Genomic DNA, 18,881 nt, shown 5'->3' on the forward strand with positions numbered 1-18,881 from the left:
TCTGGCCTTTCCTCCCTTCTAGGTGTCAGAGGATGTACATCTCCTCCCATTCTCTTGGTGTAAGGACACTAAGGGGAGATATGACCCCTTTCCATATAATTGAAGCATTGAGCATGCAAGTTAGGGTCTCCTATGCCTTTGCCTCTCATTCCTTCTCTATCTCCTGACCTATGGACATTCATGCCTCCTTGCAAAAAACATCAATTTAAATTCTTGATTTGTTGAGTTAAATGATTAATACCTTGCATTAATTGGTTAGCAGCATGGAACTAGAGAAGTCCTCCCTTCTTATGTCCTTCTCTCTCCAATCATAGCAGGTCTGTTCTCAACTAGAACCTCTTTTTTCTTCTGAGATAGCCTTTGAAGCTTCCATTCCTTCTCTCTTGCAATCCTCAAGGATTCATCAAAGGTACATAGTCTTTTTAACTCTACCTTCTCCTTCAGATTAGCATGAAGGGATTGAATGAACATATCTTTTTTAAGGAGTATAGGTCGGTGCCCTTCTCCTAATGAAACATCCCATCTTCTCCATAGATCCTTAAAAATGATCTACAAATCTATCAAAATATACATCTTATAGTCTATGCTTCAATTTCTATATATATTGTCAAATAGCATCTAGGGATTCACCTTTTTTATCATGTTGCACCAGAGCTCCTTTAACATCCTCATATGCCTGCCCCTGATGTGGCTGACCCCTCCAAGTCTAGAACCACATTTTTGTATCCCCTTTAAATAACATGGACAATAGTGTCAATTTGTCCTCATCTCTGACCTTTCCAAATGTGAAAACTTCCAGCTCCATCCTGACCAAAAAGTCCCTTGGATCCTCATTAGCATGCCCGTACACAAGATGACATCATCGCAGGCATCTCAAAAACTGCTATTTTGAAAGGTTCCTTGAAATCTATCCTCAATGGGGGCACCAAAACAATGATGGCTTTTGGAGATACTTCCTCTATAGCTTCGTTCAACGCACACCACTATGAGAGAAGAGTTTTATAAGCACCACATCCCAGCAAAAACAACACTAGAAGGCACTTGCACAACCAAATAACGTCCCCTAGTCCCCAGCTACCCCAATTCGATAATTCAATACCCTCCTAGCCTCCCTAATGAATCCAGTTTCTTACTTAGGTTGTCCTATGAGGTCAACTCCTACTTCTAATACCTCTGATCTACCACCTAATAGCCTCTCCTGATCATAGCTGACATCCTGCTTACTAAAGTCATCTCGAGCTAATGTAGAATTACTCAGATTCTTCCTCTGAAGAAACCCTCTACTTATTTCCTATCAAAAATCTAACTCTCCTGATTCCCAAGGTGTCCTCCACTATATCAGATAGCTCTGGATCCTAGTCCTAGTACTTCCTTCTGGATGATAGTGTACTCTCTCAACTACCACAAACAAGTCAGGTACTCACTCTTATTTGCCTCCAAATTCTGATGGCTTTCCCATTCTAGAATTGATACTCCATGGTCCTCTATGATCCTCCAGCATCCAAAGATCTTGTAGCTACACTCCCTCGATGGTCTTGTTTGTCTTGCCGACCCTCTTCCGAGCATCCCTTGATCTTCCACTTGCAAAGTTCTCCCAGAGAACCATCTTTCTCCTAAGTCTACAGTAATTCTGAAACTTCCCAAAAATGTCCTCTAACAGTTATAAGCCCAAAGTGGTTTCTAAACTTATCAAGGTATCACCTAACAAGCTCTGTGCTGACTACTGCAAGCCCAGAACTGCCTCTGAATGGACTATTTCCACCCAACTAGATAAATTGACCTCACTGACATAGATTCTCTATCCTTTGAGTTAAATAACACCACAAGAGAATTAAAAAACTTAAACAAATCTAGAACCAAGTCTCAAAAACTCTTAGCTGACTACTAATGTCAAACTATTGCCAATAGAGACCCTGTAAGATGATAAAACCTCTTGACAATTGACAGCTATCCTTAAATAGACCTAAACCATCCCTTGTGCCTCTGAACCACTTTCTATTAGCTTAAATAGGCTAAAACAAGATCTCTACCCAACCTGATGATGTCTGGACGATTGTCCCCTACACATGTTAATTGTCCTAGCATAGACTCAATCAAAGTCAATTCTCCACACATAACCCTCCAACCCCCTGCTCTTAACAATCTAAGTCTTCTCAATAATCTTATGTTGCCTTGTACAGAAAACAAATCTTATGGCTCATGACCTTTCGAAATGATTGGGTGAATTGGAGAAGTTGGATGAAACACGACTATATGTAGTGAGCAGAATGTGCACGGAGAAGTGAGCAAAAACGTTGGTTTGATGCCAATCATAAACCAAATGAGCAGGAAGAGCAAGCATCAGTCCATGCAATGGATTACATGGACCATAATTCGAATATTGCAAGCACAAAGCTCTCATACCATCTGATTGCCCATAGCAAGAAACTCATCATCATGACAAGAAGCTGTTGTTGCAGCTAGCTATGCTGCTTGACACATGCATGTACCGTTTGCCCACAAAACAAAAACCCCAAAAAATCAGTGTGTTGAAGTATTCTCTCAGTCTCACTACAATCTTATGTGTGCCTTTCAGGTTTCTACTCTTTTGGGTTTACACATGATGATGGGTACACCTGAGAGGGGAGAAAAGGATCTAATGATTTGTAAAGTCAAACCGATGATTTGAAGGTAACGATTAAAGCATGGAATGAGTGGAGTTAAATCTTGATTTGAGAAGTACCAAAAGATGTGGGATCGATGAGGTCAGATTGTGATTGTAGAAGTGAGATCAACGATCGTCGAAGATGTTGAATCATAAAGAATGTCGGTGTTTATGATGGGTTGCATGGAGCACGATTTAGGTAGTGAAGGGTTCATCTTGGATCGTGATTCAAGGAATGATCACCAAGATTGGACTACTATAGTAAATCGTGATTTATTTGTTAAATTGCATGATTAAAGAGATCAATTGGGGCTATGAAATTGAGATCATATTCAACCGTCCCATTAATTAGTGATTGATGGGTCTATATTGGATCGTGGTTTAGGGAATTATCATCAAGATTGACCTTCTCTAGTAGATCATGATCTAGTTGTTAAATTGCATGATTGAAGAGATCGGTTAGGGCTATGAAATTGGGATCAGGATTTATGATGATGTGGCACTAGGATCACTGAAAAAACCTAAGTTTTATTTTTTCCCTCTTTTTATTTATTTTTATTTTTTGAAAAAAACTTTATCTTGCCCACCCCGTGCGCCAATGTGCCCCCCGTCCTCCCCTTGCATTTAAAAAAAAGAGAAAAACAAAACAATAAACACCAATTTTTGTTTAAAGGTCTACCCCTAGGCTTGTGTTCCCCCTCCCTCCAGTTTCCTATGCACCCTACCACATAGGTTTTCTTAAAAAAAGGGTTGCAACTACATCCCCCACCTATACATGTAACTCTGCCCACCCTCACCATTTTGGCATCCTTTTGTCTTTAATTCCTTATTGAGTCTCGTTCTTGCTGAATTCAACCCTCTTCCCATCCATGACTCACCATGCCGGCATCCACACACTTACAAGGGCCACTTGCCTTCACTTCATATTTCCCTTCATGGATGGCATGCTAGCTCGGACTTCATAAGGATGTCACCGCAAAATACTCCATCTTACCCAATCAAATGGAGGGCCTATGGCATCGTCAGATCCATGAACCCAAATGGCGATCTTCACACACTCAGTGGGGTGATTCATTTCACCGTGCTCTGTATCTCTCTCTAAGGCACAAACCTTGCCTACATCCACATCCACAAACTTACAAGGGCTACTTGCCTTCCCTCCATGCATGCCATGCTAGGACTTTGTAAGGATGCCACTATAGAATCCTCCACTTTACCCAATCAAATGGGTATCCCAATTACCGTCTACGGTACCATCCAGATCCAAATGGTGACCTTCACACACTCACAATGGGGATTCATTTCATCACTCTCTACATCTCCCTCCAAGGCATAAACCTTGCCTAATCTTGGTTGACATTGAAATGTCCATGTGTGGGGTGATGGATCTAGAGATAGACTCCTTTATATGTATGGATCTAATTCAAGAGGTGGTAGATAATGGATCATGAGGAATCCAGTGCATGTACTTTCATTCATATATAAGAAATGATGGATTTGTTTAATGATCTCATCTTCCCCTCTTTGACAATATATAGTGCATCTTCCTTATATTTTAAATTATTGTGTCATTCAACCCATCGTACTCCTTTATCACCATTCTTCTAAAGTCCACCTAACTCTCTTAACTCACCCTAATGAGATCATTCACGATCGACTTTGTCCTCTTAGGAACAAGGAAGTGTGTGACAAAAACATTAAAGAAAAAAAACATTTTCTTTGAACTCTCTTCAGGAATTTTTAAACAATGGGTTCCAGTGGGCTACTCGGCCGCCTACTGTCTTGGCTAATATCTCGACTACTATCCCGACTATTAGACTGGCTAATAACCGAACTACTATCTTGGCCAACTCGCTAATAGCTTGGCTACTTGCATGGCTAGTGACTCGACCACTACCTCAGCTAGGTGGCTAATAGCCTCGCTACTTGCATGGCTAATGACTCAGCCACTACCTTGGCTAGTTGACAGATATCCAAGTTGGGCTCACCCTATCAACGTGTCTTTGTTGCTCAGCTAACCCTCCATTTTGTTGTAGTGTGACAGAGCTTGTAATCCACTAGCGAGACATATCGCCCATAATCTAACCAACCATGCCAGTGGCATAAGTACAAAAGCTATCACCTTGGTGGGTCATCAATGTTTATACCACTAGTTGAGCTCGATATCTCAACAAGTTGTGGTGGATAGACTCACCAAAATGTCTCATTTCATTGCCATGAGAGAAAAAATTGAGGCATCAAAAGTTGCAGATGTATGTATTGTTTTCATGATGTGCTTTAATTTGTGGTCTTGGATAGAGATCCACATTCAACGAGAATTTTTGATAATTTTTAAAAATACAAGCCTTCCAAAAGAAAAGCGTGACTAGAAGAGTGGCAAATGATCTAGCTAGGTGTAGGGGGTGAGATCATGGGGTTGAAGTCACTCTTGCCATTTAGTATGGAGATGTATAAAAAAAGGGCTTTCATGCAAGCTCATCCTTCGAGTAAGACAAAAGTAAACACAAAAGACTATCCTTATCCTTGAATGTAGGCTCCTCCTCATAGGGGCCTCCTTCAAGCCTCCTCATAGCAGTTGCCCAAGTAAATGCCAATGTGTGCAACATGGGCTCAACAAATAAGGTTTCCAAAGTCGATGCCAATGTGGTAATGTGAAACTTGGGTTCATTTAGCAAATTGGTGTAGGAAGGACTAAGTGGCACACCAAAGCATGTGCAACCAAACCATATGGCACACCAATACATGTGCAACCAAACTATATATTGGTGATAACATTACATTATATTTTGATGTTTGAGGGACATCCACTACGAGTGCTTACATTGCCAATTTTTCACATTCCTTTGCCGCTAGAAAGGGCTAGCAACTCCCAATTCCCTCCTATTTTATAGGCACTCCGGCTCGGATTTCAAGTGCAGTACCTTTGAAAAATCCTTGACTCGAAGCAAGGCCACTCATAAACCCAATGAGCATGAAGAGTAAGCGTCGGTCCATGCAATAGATTACATAGACCATAACTCGGATATTGCAAGCACAAAGCTCTCATACCATCGCCCAAAACGCACAAAAACGCATTGCCTACAGCAAGAAACGCATCATCATGACAAGAAGCTGCTGCAGCTCTCTGTGCTGGTTGACACCTACACGTACCGTTTGCCCACCACAAAATAAAAACCCCAAAAAATCAGTGTATTGAAGTATTCTCGCAGCCTCACTACAATCCTGATTCCTGTGTGTGCCTTTCAGGTATCTACTCTTTTGGGTTGACACATGACGGGTACGTTTGTGATGGCGATGAGAAAAGATAGAATCGTAGAAACAAAGATTCCACGCAAGGCTGATCATTGCCTTCCGCACCACCTCGTCAGGCACTCCTCCTTACAATTTATTGCAAGAGTAAACGTTCACCAAATCGAGGTCGTAATTAGTCATCATAAACTCACGCTTATTAAGAATTTTGCCAAATCTAGTCATCGTTAGGAAACATAAAATCACAACGCTCACATTTAAAAAAAAACCTCCAAAATTAACGATATATATATATATATATATATATGTTAAGCCCCCCTTTCCAACGGATATAGCTGAGCTAGAAGCTACACCACACACAAACAACTCTAGAGTGTCACGACTTGAACCTACTACCTCTTGGTTATTGGATGGGTCATAATGAGCTAGTATTTGAGTAGTGTAGGGGCTTGAACCTTGGTTAGGATGGGTAGTAATGAGCTGAGCCACTCAAGCAAGTGACATCAGATCAAAACGATATTTTGAATAAAGATCCTTACAACAACTCTACGGTGTCAGAGTTTGAACCCACGGCCTCTTGGTTATAGGGTGGGTAGTAATGCGCTAGTATTTGGGTTTGAACCCATAACTTCTTGGTTATAGGGTGGGTAGTAATGCGCTAGTATTTCGGCTTGAACCCACAACTTCTTGGTTAGGATGGGTAGTAATGAGCTGAGCCACTCAAACAAATGTTAGCTGATCAAAACCGATATTTTGAATAAGGATCCCTACAAAATTCACACCTTAAGCACTTTGGAGTAATAAAAAAGGCTTTAATATGCTTTCCACTTCTAAAGGAAACATATTGCAATTCTCACAAATAAAGCAAATTAAGAGTAATCAATTCCAAGTCGAGGCCATAACTAGTATTAAAACTAATGAAATAACAAGATTTAAAAATGACATTTTTTTTAATAGCAACACCTTAAACGAGCAATTACAATAGATAGAAAATAGCACATGTCACCGAAATGTCACAGTGTACGATTACTAACACATTATGTACAGCCCACTCCATATTCTTTTTCGAAGATTCTCCGTAGTGTTTAAGAAAGACGCCTCCTATACAAGCCATACATGCAGTACTACGTCTGTAGTACTGGCCGGCGCTAACTATATTCTCTTCCACAATCGAGGCTTCTTCACAGTGTGGTGATGGTGGTCAATTGATATCCCCTATATAAAGCCTCATTATTAGACAATTATCTTCACCCTCTCCTCAACCAAGCGCTGCACGCGCACACTTTAATTATCACAGTGTGGTGTATTGGTGATGGTGGTCAATTGATATCCCCTATATAAAGCCTCATTATTAGACAATTATCTTCACCCTCTCCTCAACCAGGCGCTGCGCACGCACACTTTAATTATCATAAAAATATACCACTCAAGCAGTGCTTCTTTTTTTTTTAAAGTAAAAACAGGAAAATATATTAAAAGAAGGTGAGATTACAACGCCCCATGAGGAAGGTCCATGGGGGGACCCTGAAGACAGCTAAATAAGTGATTTAGCTACACACCCAGAAGAACTTAAAAGGTTGTTAGCCTGTACAAGATACAATGGACCTAACTGAAAAGGTTTTATGGAATCCTCCGAGGACTGAACACGATGCACATAGGTGAAAAGTCTATATAAGATGCCATGGACCTGACTGAAAGGGTTTAATGTACCTCTCCAAAACCATCCGAGGACTGAACACGATGAATAGCATATTGAAGCCTTCTGTGGCATTCCAACTCCAAGCCTTGACACATGATTTCCTTCTTTTTGGAGAGAGAAGAACTGAGCACTTTCCTCCACTTTCTCCATGGAAGAGCTGCCAGCGGCCCACTTTCGATAGATCACCACTTGGTTGAATTTGATTGGCCACCTTGAGGATACTGTCAAGAAAAAGAAAGAAATTGTGATTAGTTTTAATTTCATAGAGGGCTTCATTCCTTTGTTTCTAGACATGCCACAGCAGAAGGATTCTGACCGACTGCCACATTAAGGGGTCAAGATGATGACATTCCCCTAAAAGCACTTCTTTCCAGCTGAGTGGGGAGCTTCTTATCTTCACAAAGGCCTTATTCAGCACACTCAAGAACTGTTTAGTGTCTAGGCAGGAGTAAAAGAGATACGTGAAAGTCTCCAGCTTTGCTTTACACCGAGGGAAAATACCATTCCCATGACCCAACTTCAGAGCCTTCTCTTGCATCCAGTTTGCTTTGTGAATTACCAACCAAGCCAGAATTGCGTGTTTCCTTTCTTGGGCAAAGGCCCAGATTAATTTGAAGAGAAAAGCCCATTGATGTTTATTTCAGGACAAGGACCACCTTTTGTTGACTTTGAGAACCAAGTTGCCTGCATTATATGAGTTAGGTAGCTTGACGAGGTTCATAGAAGAACCCCATCGAAGAGCTTTAGAAAATTCTTTGTAATCACATTTAATCCCATGTGTAATGGCAACCTTCAATGCATTACATCTTTGCTCAATCAGCTCAACACCACCCCTTGGCAAGGTGAACTTATTACTAATTTGAACTCTGTTTAACATACCAGACGAGTGACATAGATCTCCCCATACCTTTACCCTAGCTTTGAAACAAGAGAGGCCAATCTCTACTTGATCATTGACAATCGGCTTAACCAGGTGTCCAAACAAAACTGAATCAGCTGCATACGCAAACCGACCCCTCTTGGTATACGTCTGGAAGGAAAAGAGCTTCTTATAACCCATCCATGACTCCCACATTCTGCAACAGAGCTTGCTGCCTATTGGAGAAAGGTGGGCCTTTGAGAAAAGAGCCTCATTGAGGGAGAACCCCTTCCAAGCCCTTTTGTCTTTTAGCCAAAAGTTTTCCACATCCCTTTTTCACATACTGCCCATACATCATTGGACATACAGCATACATGAAAGGCCACCTTGCTGACCCTCTTTTTGTCTAAGGAGCCTCCCCATAGGTAGTTACCCATGATTGAGTTCAGTGAGTGTAATTGGGTTTTGGACCAGCCACCCCAGGGCATCAGCAACGATAGCAAAGAGCAGGGGGGATAAGGGACACCCTTGTCTTATGGATTTCCTCAGTGGGAAGGAATCCGTTGAGGGATCCATTGACGGCCACCCTTGAGGAAGCATTCCCCAAGAGGGTTTGCACATATTTAATGAATTTCCTGTTAAGGCCAATATCCTGCAGAGATTGGAAGAGGAAGGACCAATCAATTATGTCATAGGCTTTATCAAAGTCAATTTTCAGAAAGATGTAGTTTTGGCCAGAGCATTCAGCATGTTCCATACCCCCCCATAGACTAATGATAGCATCAAGGATATATCTTCTCCTAATAAAACCTTTTTCTTCCTTCAGAATCCACTCATCCATATAGGGGTTGATTCTCCTTGTCAGGATATGAGCAAAGACTTTGTAGAGAGAAGAGAGACATGTTATGGGCCTCCAGTTTCCCAAGTCATCCTTATCATCTTTTTTATGAATTAGCTTTATAACCCCCACATTTGACTTCTCAGCAAGTCCACCCTTCCTCATGGCTTCTTTCCAAATGTTTAAGATATGAGGTGTGAGATCATCTTTGAAGGCAAGAAAGAATTCATTTGGGATCCCATCTTCACCCGGAGACTTCCCCTTTTTGAGGTGGGTGATAGCATCTTTCACCTCCTTCTCAGAGAAAAGGGCATCAAGTTTCATAGCCAGTGACGGGCTGACCATTTTTTTCCTCATGAGAGCGATCTTTGCTCTAGCTGCTGTAACTTCCTGAGTGGGAGGGGGAACCGTGGAGAACAAGTTAAAAAAATGATTCTTGATGACTTGGAGGTTTTCTTCATCATTAGCAGCAGCCTGACCATTGGGTTTCTTGACCATAGGAATAAGATCCCTAGCTTTTTTCCTTTTGAGAAGAGAGAACATCTTAGGGTGAGGAGTGTCGCTTTTTCCAGCCCACGCCTCTCTGTACCACAACATAGTGGACTTGGCTGCCAGCAACTCCTCAAGTCTAAGTTGTTCCTTAGGTCAATTAGAGAGTGGTCCTTTAACCCATTGTTAGAGTGAAAGATGCCTTGAATCTGATTTCTAATCTGGACTGCGATTAAGGTGGATAGCCGCTGCTTTAAGCTTATAGTCCCTGCAGATATTATACACCTTATTGACCAGACAAGTCCAACCCTTGGAGGGGGACAAAAATTGACTGAAGGCCTCAGCAATGAAACCTTTTATCTCCTGCTGGACACACGGAAGACGAAAAAGAGATGGGTCAAGGTGGGGCCAACCAGCCCTTCCTTTAGCCTGCCCTAAAGAGAAATTACAGATCAAGGGGAGGTGGTCAGAGATGATAAGGGAAGTATCTGTGAGACAATTGACTTTTATGAACATGTCCACTAGGCAGCCAGAGGCATAAAGTCTGTCAAGTCTAGCGGCCCTGTGGAAGTGACCTTTTTGATGATTAGACCAGGAGAACCCTGTCTTCGCTGAGAGGTCTGACAGGTCCTTACCAACCTTGAGTAATTCCCATTTATCCTTTTCCTGACCACTAATAGTTCTTCCCAAAAACCTACTTTTTGTCACCCTGACCTTCCACCATGTTAAAGTCACCAACTAGCAAAATAGGACCCGCGATCTGATTAATAGAGTGCCAAGTTGATGCCCTCATGCTGGCCAAACAAGGGGCGTAGATAGAAATCAATGTGAAGTTAAAAGGGTTCCCCAGCCTAACCGCTGTCCAACTGTGACTATCATCAGACCATGCATCCTGAATTGTGTGTTCCCACTTCCTGTGGATGCCAACTACGGACCCTCCTTTGCCTGAAGGATGATGTGTAGAATACCAAATAGCATTCTTTGAGATTCTTTGAAGATTCACATGAAGTTGTGACCCTCCAATTTTAAGTTCTTGCAAATTCAGAAAGTCGAAGTCAAAAGCCAAGTCTCTAACCCATCTATTGATGGCCATTGCCCTTTCAGGGTTAGTGAGCCCCTTACAATTAAAGGAGAGGAGGTTTATAGGGCTCATTTTTTACTAGCTTTCGAGGGCTTCCCCGAGGACATGGAGGTTGTCAATGCCTCCTGACCTTTTTCTTCTTCCTCTTCATTTTAGCACCCAAAGGATGGGGAGAGAATCCTCCCTCCTCAAGCTGTTTAGATGGGGAGAGGGACATTCTTTTCATCATTGCAGCATCCTCAGCTTCCAACTGAGATTTGAACACATCATCCGTTGGTTGAGTTTTATCTATGAAGTCCTCATCTGAGTCCATAGGGATTCTAGCTCTTGACTGAATACGACTCTATCCTTGCGGGGAACCCTTCCAGGAGAGAGTTGTTCTTCCCCGACTAGGGCTGTCTTTGGGGCCTCCTTGACTTGAAATTGATTGACTACACCATCTTGGACATCTGCCAAGAGGGGGGCAAACCTATTGGCAGGAATATGCCAATTAGATTTGTTATTTTTGAACTTCGACACATGTTTTTTTTGGGGAACCACAAAGGCCTCATCCTTGCCAGGAGCCTTATCAGTAACTGATGGTGGTAAAGATCAGGGCAGTCCCTGATCATGTGGCCTTGTTTATTACAGTTAAAATAGGCATTGGGCAGATTTTTATAGGTTAGCACTTGTTCATATATGATCTGCCCCTCCCTGTTTTTCAGAGGGACTTTATCCTTTAGAGGTTTAGCAGTGTCAACCTCTATGAGCATCTGCTGGGCCCATGGAGGATTGACCACCTGAAAGGGCTTTTGACCTAACACTTTACCAACTGAGCCATCAATCCTTTTGGCCCAGATAGAGTACTTAGCAGGCATGTCTCTTAGCTCAACCCATACAGGGATTTTGTGGGTTTGGGGCCCTTGGGGTCGAAACTATCAAACCATCCGAAGAAGGACAGAGGAGTGTTCCTAATAATCCATTGGCCACTGTTAATAACAGAGGAAGCACTTACCGGATCCTCGAAATGAAACATGTAGTATGCATTTGGTAAGTGTTGGACTGAAGCCACTCTAATATCCTTCTGTTCCCAGTTGATCTTAATCCAGTACTTCAGGGCGTCCACCGGGGGTCTAGCCCCATGACAGAGGCCTATCAGCGAGTGTGTGGACAGGTGATCCTGCCATGCAGCAAGTTCATCATCATCGCAGATGACGGCTCCTTCGTCATCAACATCAAAATCCCCGACCCTTTCTTCAAAGGCCGGGTTCTGAGAGAGATTAACCATAGGGTTTTCATCAAACCTGGGGGGAAAAGAAGAGTGAACATGACCTGAAAGAGCGCGACCACCTTTCGGATGCCGCACAGCCTCTGCGAAGGAAATAGGTTGACCAAGGGGACCCGGGCCGGGTTGAACCTGAGGAGAACTTTCTTGATGCTTCCCTTGGCCATCTTCAGCTTCACGCAGACCCCCAAAGCCTTTCTGATGATGAAGCAGAGGAGAGGAAAAATGGCCAAACTTTGGTGAGGACTGTAGTGCACCATGAGGCCTCGTTGGAGCTTGATGCAGAACCAAGGATGAAGGGCCAGCACCATCTCTGATGGCATGTGGAGCAGGGCTTGAGCCAAATAGGATGATGTCTTGGAGAGACATCTTTGGGCAGAGCTCCCCCCTCTCAGGGGGAGGGACTTACAAGGCAGTGAGGCTCAGCAGGTGGAGCAAGAAGGGGGCGACGAGACGGAGAAGGAGGGGGCAGTGCATGAAGAAAGGCAAGCCTGCATGAACGACACCTGGGCATGCAGAGTCCCAGACGTGGCGGGAGCGTGAGAACTCCGTACTTGTTGGAAGTAGTGCTTCTTGGATACACTCGATAGAGCTGTATAATTACACTATTTTTAGTCTTTTACAGTATAGAGTATAGTACTAGTTTGTCTCCCATTATGAGTAGATAAAATTTACTGTGCATGCGCCTGCAAGGCAAGTGAATGGTGATAATCACGTATAGTTTATCCTTAATATCATATTTTTGGAGGCCATGCTGGTAGAGTTCAGATGCTAACTAGCAATGACTGCAGCATTAGAGTGTCTGTTGATAATTATGATGGTTATGATAATGGGCTCACACTACAAATCGGTTCGCTTGCTGATTTGGCGCCTGCGTGGCATATCAGCCACGCTGGCAGTCAACAGCAGGCGAACAGATTCTACCACCTCTTTTTTCAACTGCCGAGCAAAGCGCCGCCATCAACGTCTGGGTGCCAAATCTGTCAGCGAAAATCAATGTCGCCGCGCTCGTCTGCCACTTCTCGATAGCCTTTTCTTTCAGCCGCCTGCTTGATCAGCCTCCTCGCCCTCCTCCTGGCCATGGACGCTGTGCCAGAACCTTTCTCGCGTCCCCCCCTTTCAGCCTTCCTCCCCTCGCCTGCGGCGGCAGCGTTCCTTGGTCTCCGCCTTCTCCATCCGCTGCTGTAGCAGCCTGTGCAGCCGGAACAGCCTCTGCGGCTACGAGTTCGATGAGCTTTTCAGCCGCTTTCTTGCAGGTAAAGATGGCTTCCCTTCGGCGCAAAACGTTCAACAGTACCAGTCTGTGTGGCACGATAGCTGGAAACTCCTGGGCAGCAGAAGGAAGGGCAACACCGGTGCTGGCGCCTGGCCAGAGGAGGCCGTGCTGAGTGACGATCTCTATTACAAGCCTCCCCGGTGGAAACTATTCTTCAGGAAGCTAATGGCCGAGACAAGGAAGATGAACTACACGAAGCCTGCTCTGCCCGGCTTCCATTACGATGCGCTTAGCTATGCCATGAACTTCGACGACAGTTGCTGGCAGCAGCAGCAGCAGGGCCTCCACACAGCGAGGGCTTCCGGCCCCATTTTAATGGAAAGCTCATCCGTCTCATTGTCAGCGCCGCCGTCTCGTAACAATGGCATTTCCTGGTCTCAGCCCTCACCCTCGTAGCCCAAGGATATTTTCTTGTCTCCTGCGCAATCCTACACTTCGATACAGGATCCTTGCAACTTTTGCTTCCATGGCTTCTGGCAAGTTCTATTTTTGGAAAGATCGGAGGCTGCAGTTATCAGATCGTGAAGATCTGAGGGTCTTTTGGGTACCTGTTTTTAGTTTTGATCACCGCACCATGTAAAGGTTCTCGAATGCCATTGTGTGGTTTTCCTTGAATAAGCTTATAGTTAAAATAAACGTTATGGGAAGCTCCATTTCACGATGTAATTTGCTGTACAGACTGAGGCCTTTGTTGTTCAAATGTGTGTCTTGTGGGCTTGTTTTTGTTTATATTACTCTTGGTTCTGCTAGACCTGCTTCCAAGCAGGTGAGAAGGGTATACATATTGCGGGGTTGTATCATTAAGTCACCATGCCATTGATCCCATCAGACGAGGGTCTTAAGTACCCCGTGCCATATAGTGCCTAGGGTCACCATGCAGTGCCGAGGGTCACTATTGTCCATGACTAGCTTTCATCAAGTTTCTTTCAAAAGCAAGATTATGCAAAGTGAAATCTTTTAAAGTTTCATGCAAAAGCAAGATTTTTCAAAGTGAAATCTTTTATGCAAACACTAATTTCTTTGTTACAACACTACCCTTGCTAAAATTTATCCCAATCTTTAGTATTCCCTCTCGTTCCTTCCGTGGGATAGCAAAGCTTTGGGGGCCTTAAATGATCTCCCCTCTGCTTATGGATGCCCCTCTTTCTCGACTCTCGAGGAGAGCGCAACTCTCGAGTCTTGGGGATGCTAACGAATGAGGGTTGAGCATTTAATTCCATGACTACTTGCTAACTTGTGTGTTGGATGAAACTCTTGTTTAGCATTATTATGTAGGTGTTTGGTTGATATGCCCAAGGTTATCAGTTCAAACCTTGATGACTAACCCGAATGATGCTACCTTGTAATGTTGTTCGTGGGTGTGTAGGGTGTGGTGTTTGTAAAAGGGCATGCGGAGCCTTGAGAGGAGTTGATGAAGGAGTCTTGAGAAGACTTATCAACTCGAAATTAGTTGCATTAGTTGCATAATTAAAAAAAATATTATCTATGTTGTAAATAGTTTAAGGGCTGTCTCAAACATTTGTCACGTTTCATGTTTGGCCATAGGGTGAAAACCTTTGGCTATCAATTTGGCCACATTGAAATCTCTTAGAGCTTGATCCAAAGGTGTAACATTACTGTTAAAGTAATGGGTAGGTTTTGTGTTGGGTCTTCTTTTTTGTCCCAAGTGGCCAAATTCAAATCTCTTAGAGCTTGATCCAAAGGTGTAAGATTATCATTAGAGTAACGGGTAGGTTTTGTCTTCGTCTTCTTTTTTGTCCCAAGTTATAGTCGGGTGTTCATTGAAAGTGCCTTGTAAACAAAGACCTTCATTGTTCTTTTGACGAACTTAAAACCTCTTGTGTCTTTGTTAGTGTTCAAGTCAAGACTTATCTCAACCTTGTAGTCTTGTTGAATCAAGTGTCATTGGTTAGAGTCACAAATCAAATTTTCAATGTGGGTATAATATTTCGTCCATTGCATCCTCACTCCATTGTTACATTGGAATCTTTTATAGCTATGGGGTGAAGGAAGAGCTCTATGCTCTCTTTGCATACATAGGAGAAAGAAGAGAATGGCCTTCATGGTGGTTCTCTGTCACATGAAGAAGATGTTAATGAGAGAGAGAAGCTTATAAGCAAACCTACTCAAGCAAGTATTCCATTTAGCACATGCAAAAATCCAATAGAACACAAACAAGTAAGAATAAAGGAGGAGGAGAGCTCATAAGTAATTCTATTGCAAGGGAAAGTGTTAATGTCAAAATTGACTTATATAAATGACTAGCTTTTACAACCCATCTAGCACATACAAAAATCCAATAGAACACAAGAAAGTAGGAATAAAGAAGAGGGAGATCTTAGAAGTATTCTATTGCAAGTGAAAGTGTATTGTCTAATGTCAAAATTGACTTGTATATAAATGACTAGCTTTCATACTAGGTTGGACAAAATTGAAATAGTCCATTGGCACTACCTTTGTTTCTCTTACACACTGCAACACACAAACAAAATACAGCTCAAGACGCACAATAATTGGTTGTAGACTGAGATGCAAAAAGCCATTGAAGCATTGGAGAGTTCATTACATAAATTCAAAAGGCTACTTTGAAGCTTTCTCGTCAAGCCTTTTTTGCATTGACACTTTGGTTTTCTTAGCAGGGGTCTTGAAGGGGTGAGCCAATGGGTGACTCTTTGATGATGTTGATTTCTTCTTGTTGCCCTTCTCAAAGAATGGTTTTGCTCGCTTCAAGGAGTTGCCGAATCCATCTTCCAAGACTTGAAAATTAGCTTGTGTTTTTGTTCGCTCATCCATTCTTGCCTTCATTGTCTTCACATGGCCCAATGTTCTCCTCAATCCATTGCAAGCCTCCTCAATCAAAGCCTGGTCCTGTCCTACAAAACAAGACAACTCTTGCCACAAGCATTGAAGTGTCTTTACATTTCCCGATTGCTCAAGTACTTCACTACATACATTGTCCCCCCCTAATGTGGCAACATCATCACCATTTGGTTCAAGCACATCAATAGTAGAAACATGTGAGTGAAGATCGACAGTAGACCTAGAAGCATCTCCCCATGCTTTATACATATGTTGACATTGCTCCATAAGTGAAGCATGTGAAGCACCCCGCAACAACATCACCTTAATTTGGTGCTTATAAATATTTCCAAGCTCTGCCCATGCACATGCACAACATGCCCATTGGCAATCGAAATTGTAGACTGTGTAAAATGAAGCTTTTGTGTGCATGCTCTCCACTATAGCAACACCACCAACCTGGAATGAGACATTAGCATCTGGTATTTGAAGTGCTCGCTCATAAGAATTCTCCACTACTCTTTCAATGGCATTGTTTCTTATAAAACCATTGTCCTTCAACTGCTGAACATACCAATAATATGGCAAGCATGATGATGTTAACTTGTATAAGAGCCAATCCACCCGCCTCGAACTCATCCTTTTGGAAGAGCCCAAAAACTTATATTTGAGCTGCCCATTGCTCCATTAGTGTCTTGTCCTGAATGTGGAAGCAATCGAGAAGCACGCACCCACATTTCTGCACATAAAACAAATGAAGTTAGAAGAGCAAGAAATGAAGTACGAACAAAAAGGAGAGCAAGTGTGCATTATTTAACCTATAAGAAGAGTATGTATAAAGTTTAAAATTCAACCTTACCTAGTTTAGCCTCCCAATAGGTTTCGAAATACTCAATAAAACTCCCCTCATCTCTAAAGTTGGAGTAGAAGGTAGAGATCATAGCCTTTGCATCCTCTTTGATTATATGGTCTATAGAATTTGCTGACCCTTGCATGTTCATGATATTTCCCAAAGACCAAAACATAGAAGCTCTTTTGGGCCATTTCTTCACCTTCTTAATAAGGTGTCCGAGCCAACAACGTTTGACATGCCACAAGCATAGAAAAATGGGTTGATTGAACACCACCCTACGAAAAATAGAAAGGACACGTTACATAGAACTCAAACACAATGTTCTCATTAGTTTGCACTCAACACATATGAACATATGGTCCTAACCTGAGCGCATTAATCTCCGTTTCGGCATCATCAACCATAAAGGCTCCGAGCTCCAATGATTTATGAAAGTCAAGCATATTATCTCTAAACTTGCTTAACCAAGTGCAAGTACACTCAAATGTAGCTGAAGATGTAAGCACCCAAGCAATGGGCACACCATTGCGATGACCATCAAAAACAAGGATTGTATACAAATGAAACTGTTCATGTGTTTTAAAGGAAAGTGAGAATGTGAACAAGAAGTAAAAAATGAACATTTATTATAACTTAATAGAATGTGAACAAGAGTAAAAATGATAATTCATGACACCACACACCTTATATTTGTTTGTGCCAAAGGTAGCATCCATCGCAAGAAGGTTCCCATTTCCGAACTTCTTGCACATCTCCCTTTGCCATGGTGATTGTATTCCAAGGATAAATTCCTTGGAATGTTCCACATCTTGCTCCTGGTAGATAAAGGTGCTTGATTGATTCTCATGACACCATCTCTTGGTGCTTTTCGCATCACCTGTGTGTAGCTGGTACTGATCAATAGCCAACTTGCTAGATATATTCATGATGTCACGAATAGACAAAAAGTCATCCCTAACCATAGTAATTGTAGGGTCATGACTTTGGCTTGAATGCAATGCTTGGACATGCATTTCCAACACTTGATGTGGAGAGAAACCACGATATAGCATGCTTGAAACCCATAGTTTCTTTTGCATTGAGATCCATGGAGAGAACTTCAAAGAGGGATCAACAAATCTTATACCATGACAAACCTCATCATTTGCATTTGTGTGGTATGGATGTATATAAGAGATTATAGCCACCCCTGGATCTTGTGCGAGCCTCTTCACACTAAAATGACATTTACATCCACGCTTTCACTTGCCCTTTGTGATGGGAGGGCGCCTTTTCTTACATGGCTTCTTTGCTGTTGGCTGTGGCAACTCTTTTATTTCACTACGCTCCTCCATCTCACCATCTTCACGATTCGACTCGTCACCACTATTCTCCTCCACCTCAACATCATCTTCGCTACTAATGTCCTTGCATTCATTGAGCTGGGTAGTTTCGACATCTTTGCCATCCGCAATGTTAGATTGCATTGGTGCTTTAGTGCCAGCAGGACCAAAACCACACCAAAAGCTAAACAAAACAAAGAAGTAACGATAAACATTTAATTGTATGTGTGTGTGTGATGATTAATGAATGGATTAGACAAACTAAAACAAATACACACTTACACTATCTTCTCAATCCATGATTCATGTGCAATCTTTGTAAGACTGGAGGCATCTCGGTGATGGTGGCTATATTTTTTGAAAGAAGTCGGGAACTTTGCATTGTCGGCTTCTCCTTTTACAAAATCGGCAACACGGTTCCAAGGGATGTTAGCTTCGCGTACAAATTTGTATTTTGAACGATTGTCATATGAGTGCACCCAACATAAGGCCATCGAATCGAAGACAC

General features: G+C 42.5%; 1 protein-coding gene across 1 annotated transcript; it reads right to left on the minus strand.

Moving 5' to 3' along the window:
• Window positions 1–15,979: 15,979 nt before the first annotated feature.
• Window positions 15,980–18,013, minus strand: LOC147639879 (uncharacterized). Its single transcript, XM_086824095.1, has 5 exons — window positions 17,735–18,013; window positions 17,418–17,617; window positions 17,058–17,326; window positions 16,860–16,937; window positions 15,980–16,272 (listed from the first exon to the last, which is right to left on the minus strand). The coding sequence occupies exons 1-5, from the start codon at window positions 18,011–18,013 to the stop codon at window positions 15,980–15,982; spliced, it is 1,119 nt and encodes a 372-aa protein (XP_086680221.1).
• Window positions 18,014–18,881: the final 868 nt, after the last annotated feature.

Source organism: Cibotium barometz, chromosome 3 (genome assembly GCF_041138505.1).
Source record: "Cibotium barometz isolate CiBa-2024 chromosome 3, ASM4113850v1, whole genome shotgun sequence".
In the NCBI taxonomy this organism is placed as follows: domain Eukaryota; kingdom Viridiplantae; phylum Streptophyta; class Polypodiopsida; order Cyatheales; family Cibotiaceae; genus Cibotium; species Cibotium barometz.

Excerpts from the sequence above, each read along its gene's own strand:
- LOC147639879 (XM_086824095.1), bottom strand. The coding sequence starts at position 18,013 with ATGGTTAGGGATGACTTTTTGTCTATTCGTGACATCATGAATATATCT. Across the intron at positions 17,327-17,417 it reads ACGGAGATTAATGCGCTCAG|GGTGGTGTTCAATCAACCCA; the intron begins GTTAGGACCATA and ends TATTTTTCGTAG. Across the intron at positions 16,273-16,859 it reads AATGGGCAGCTCAAATATAA|GACAGGACCAGGCTTTGATT; the intron begins GTTTTTGGGCTC and ends CTTGTTTTGTAG.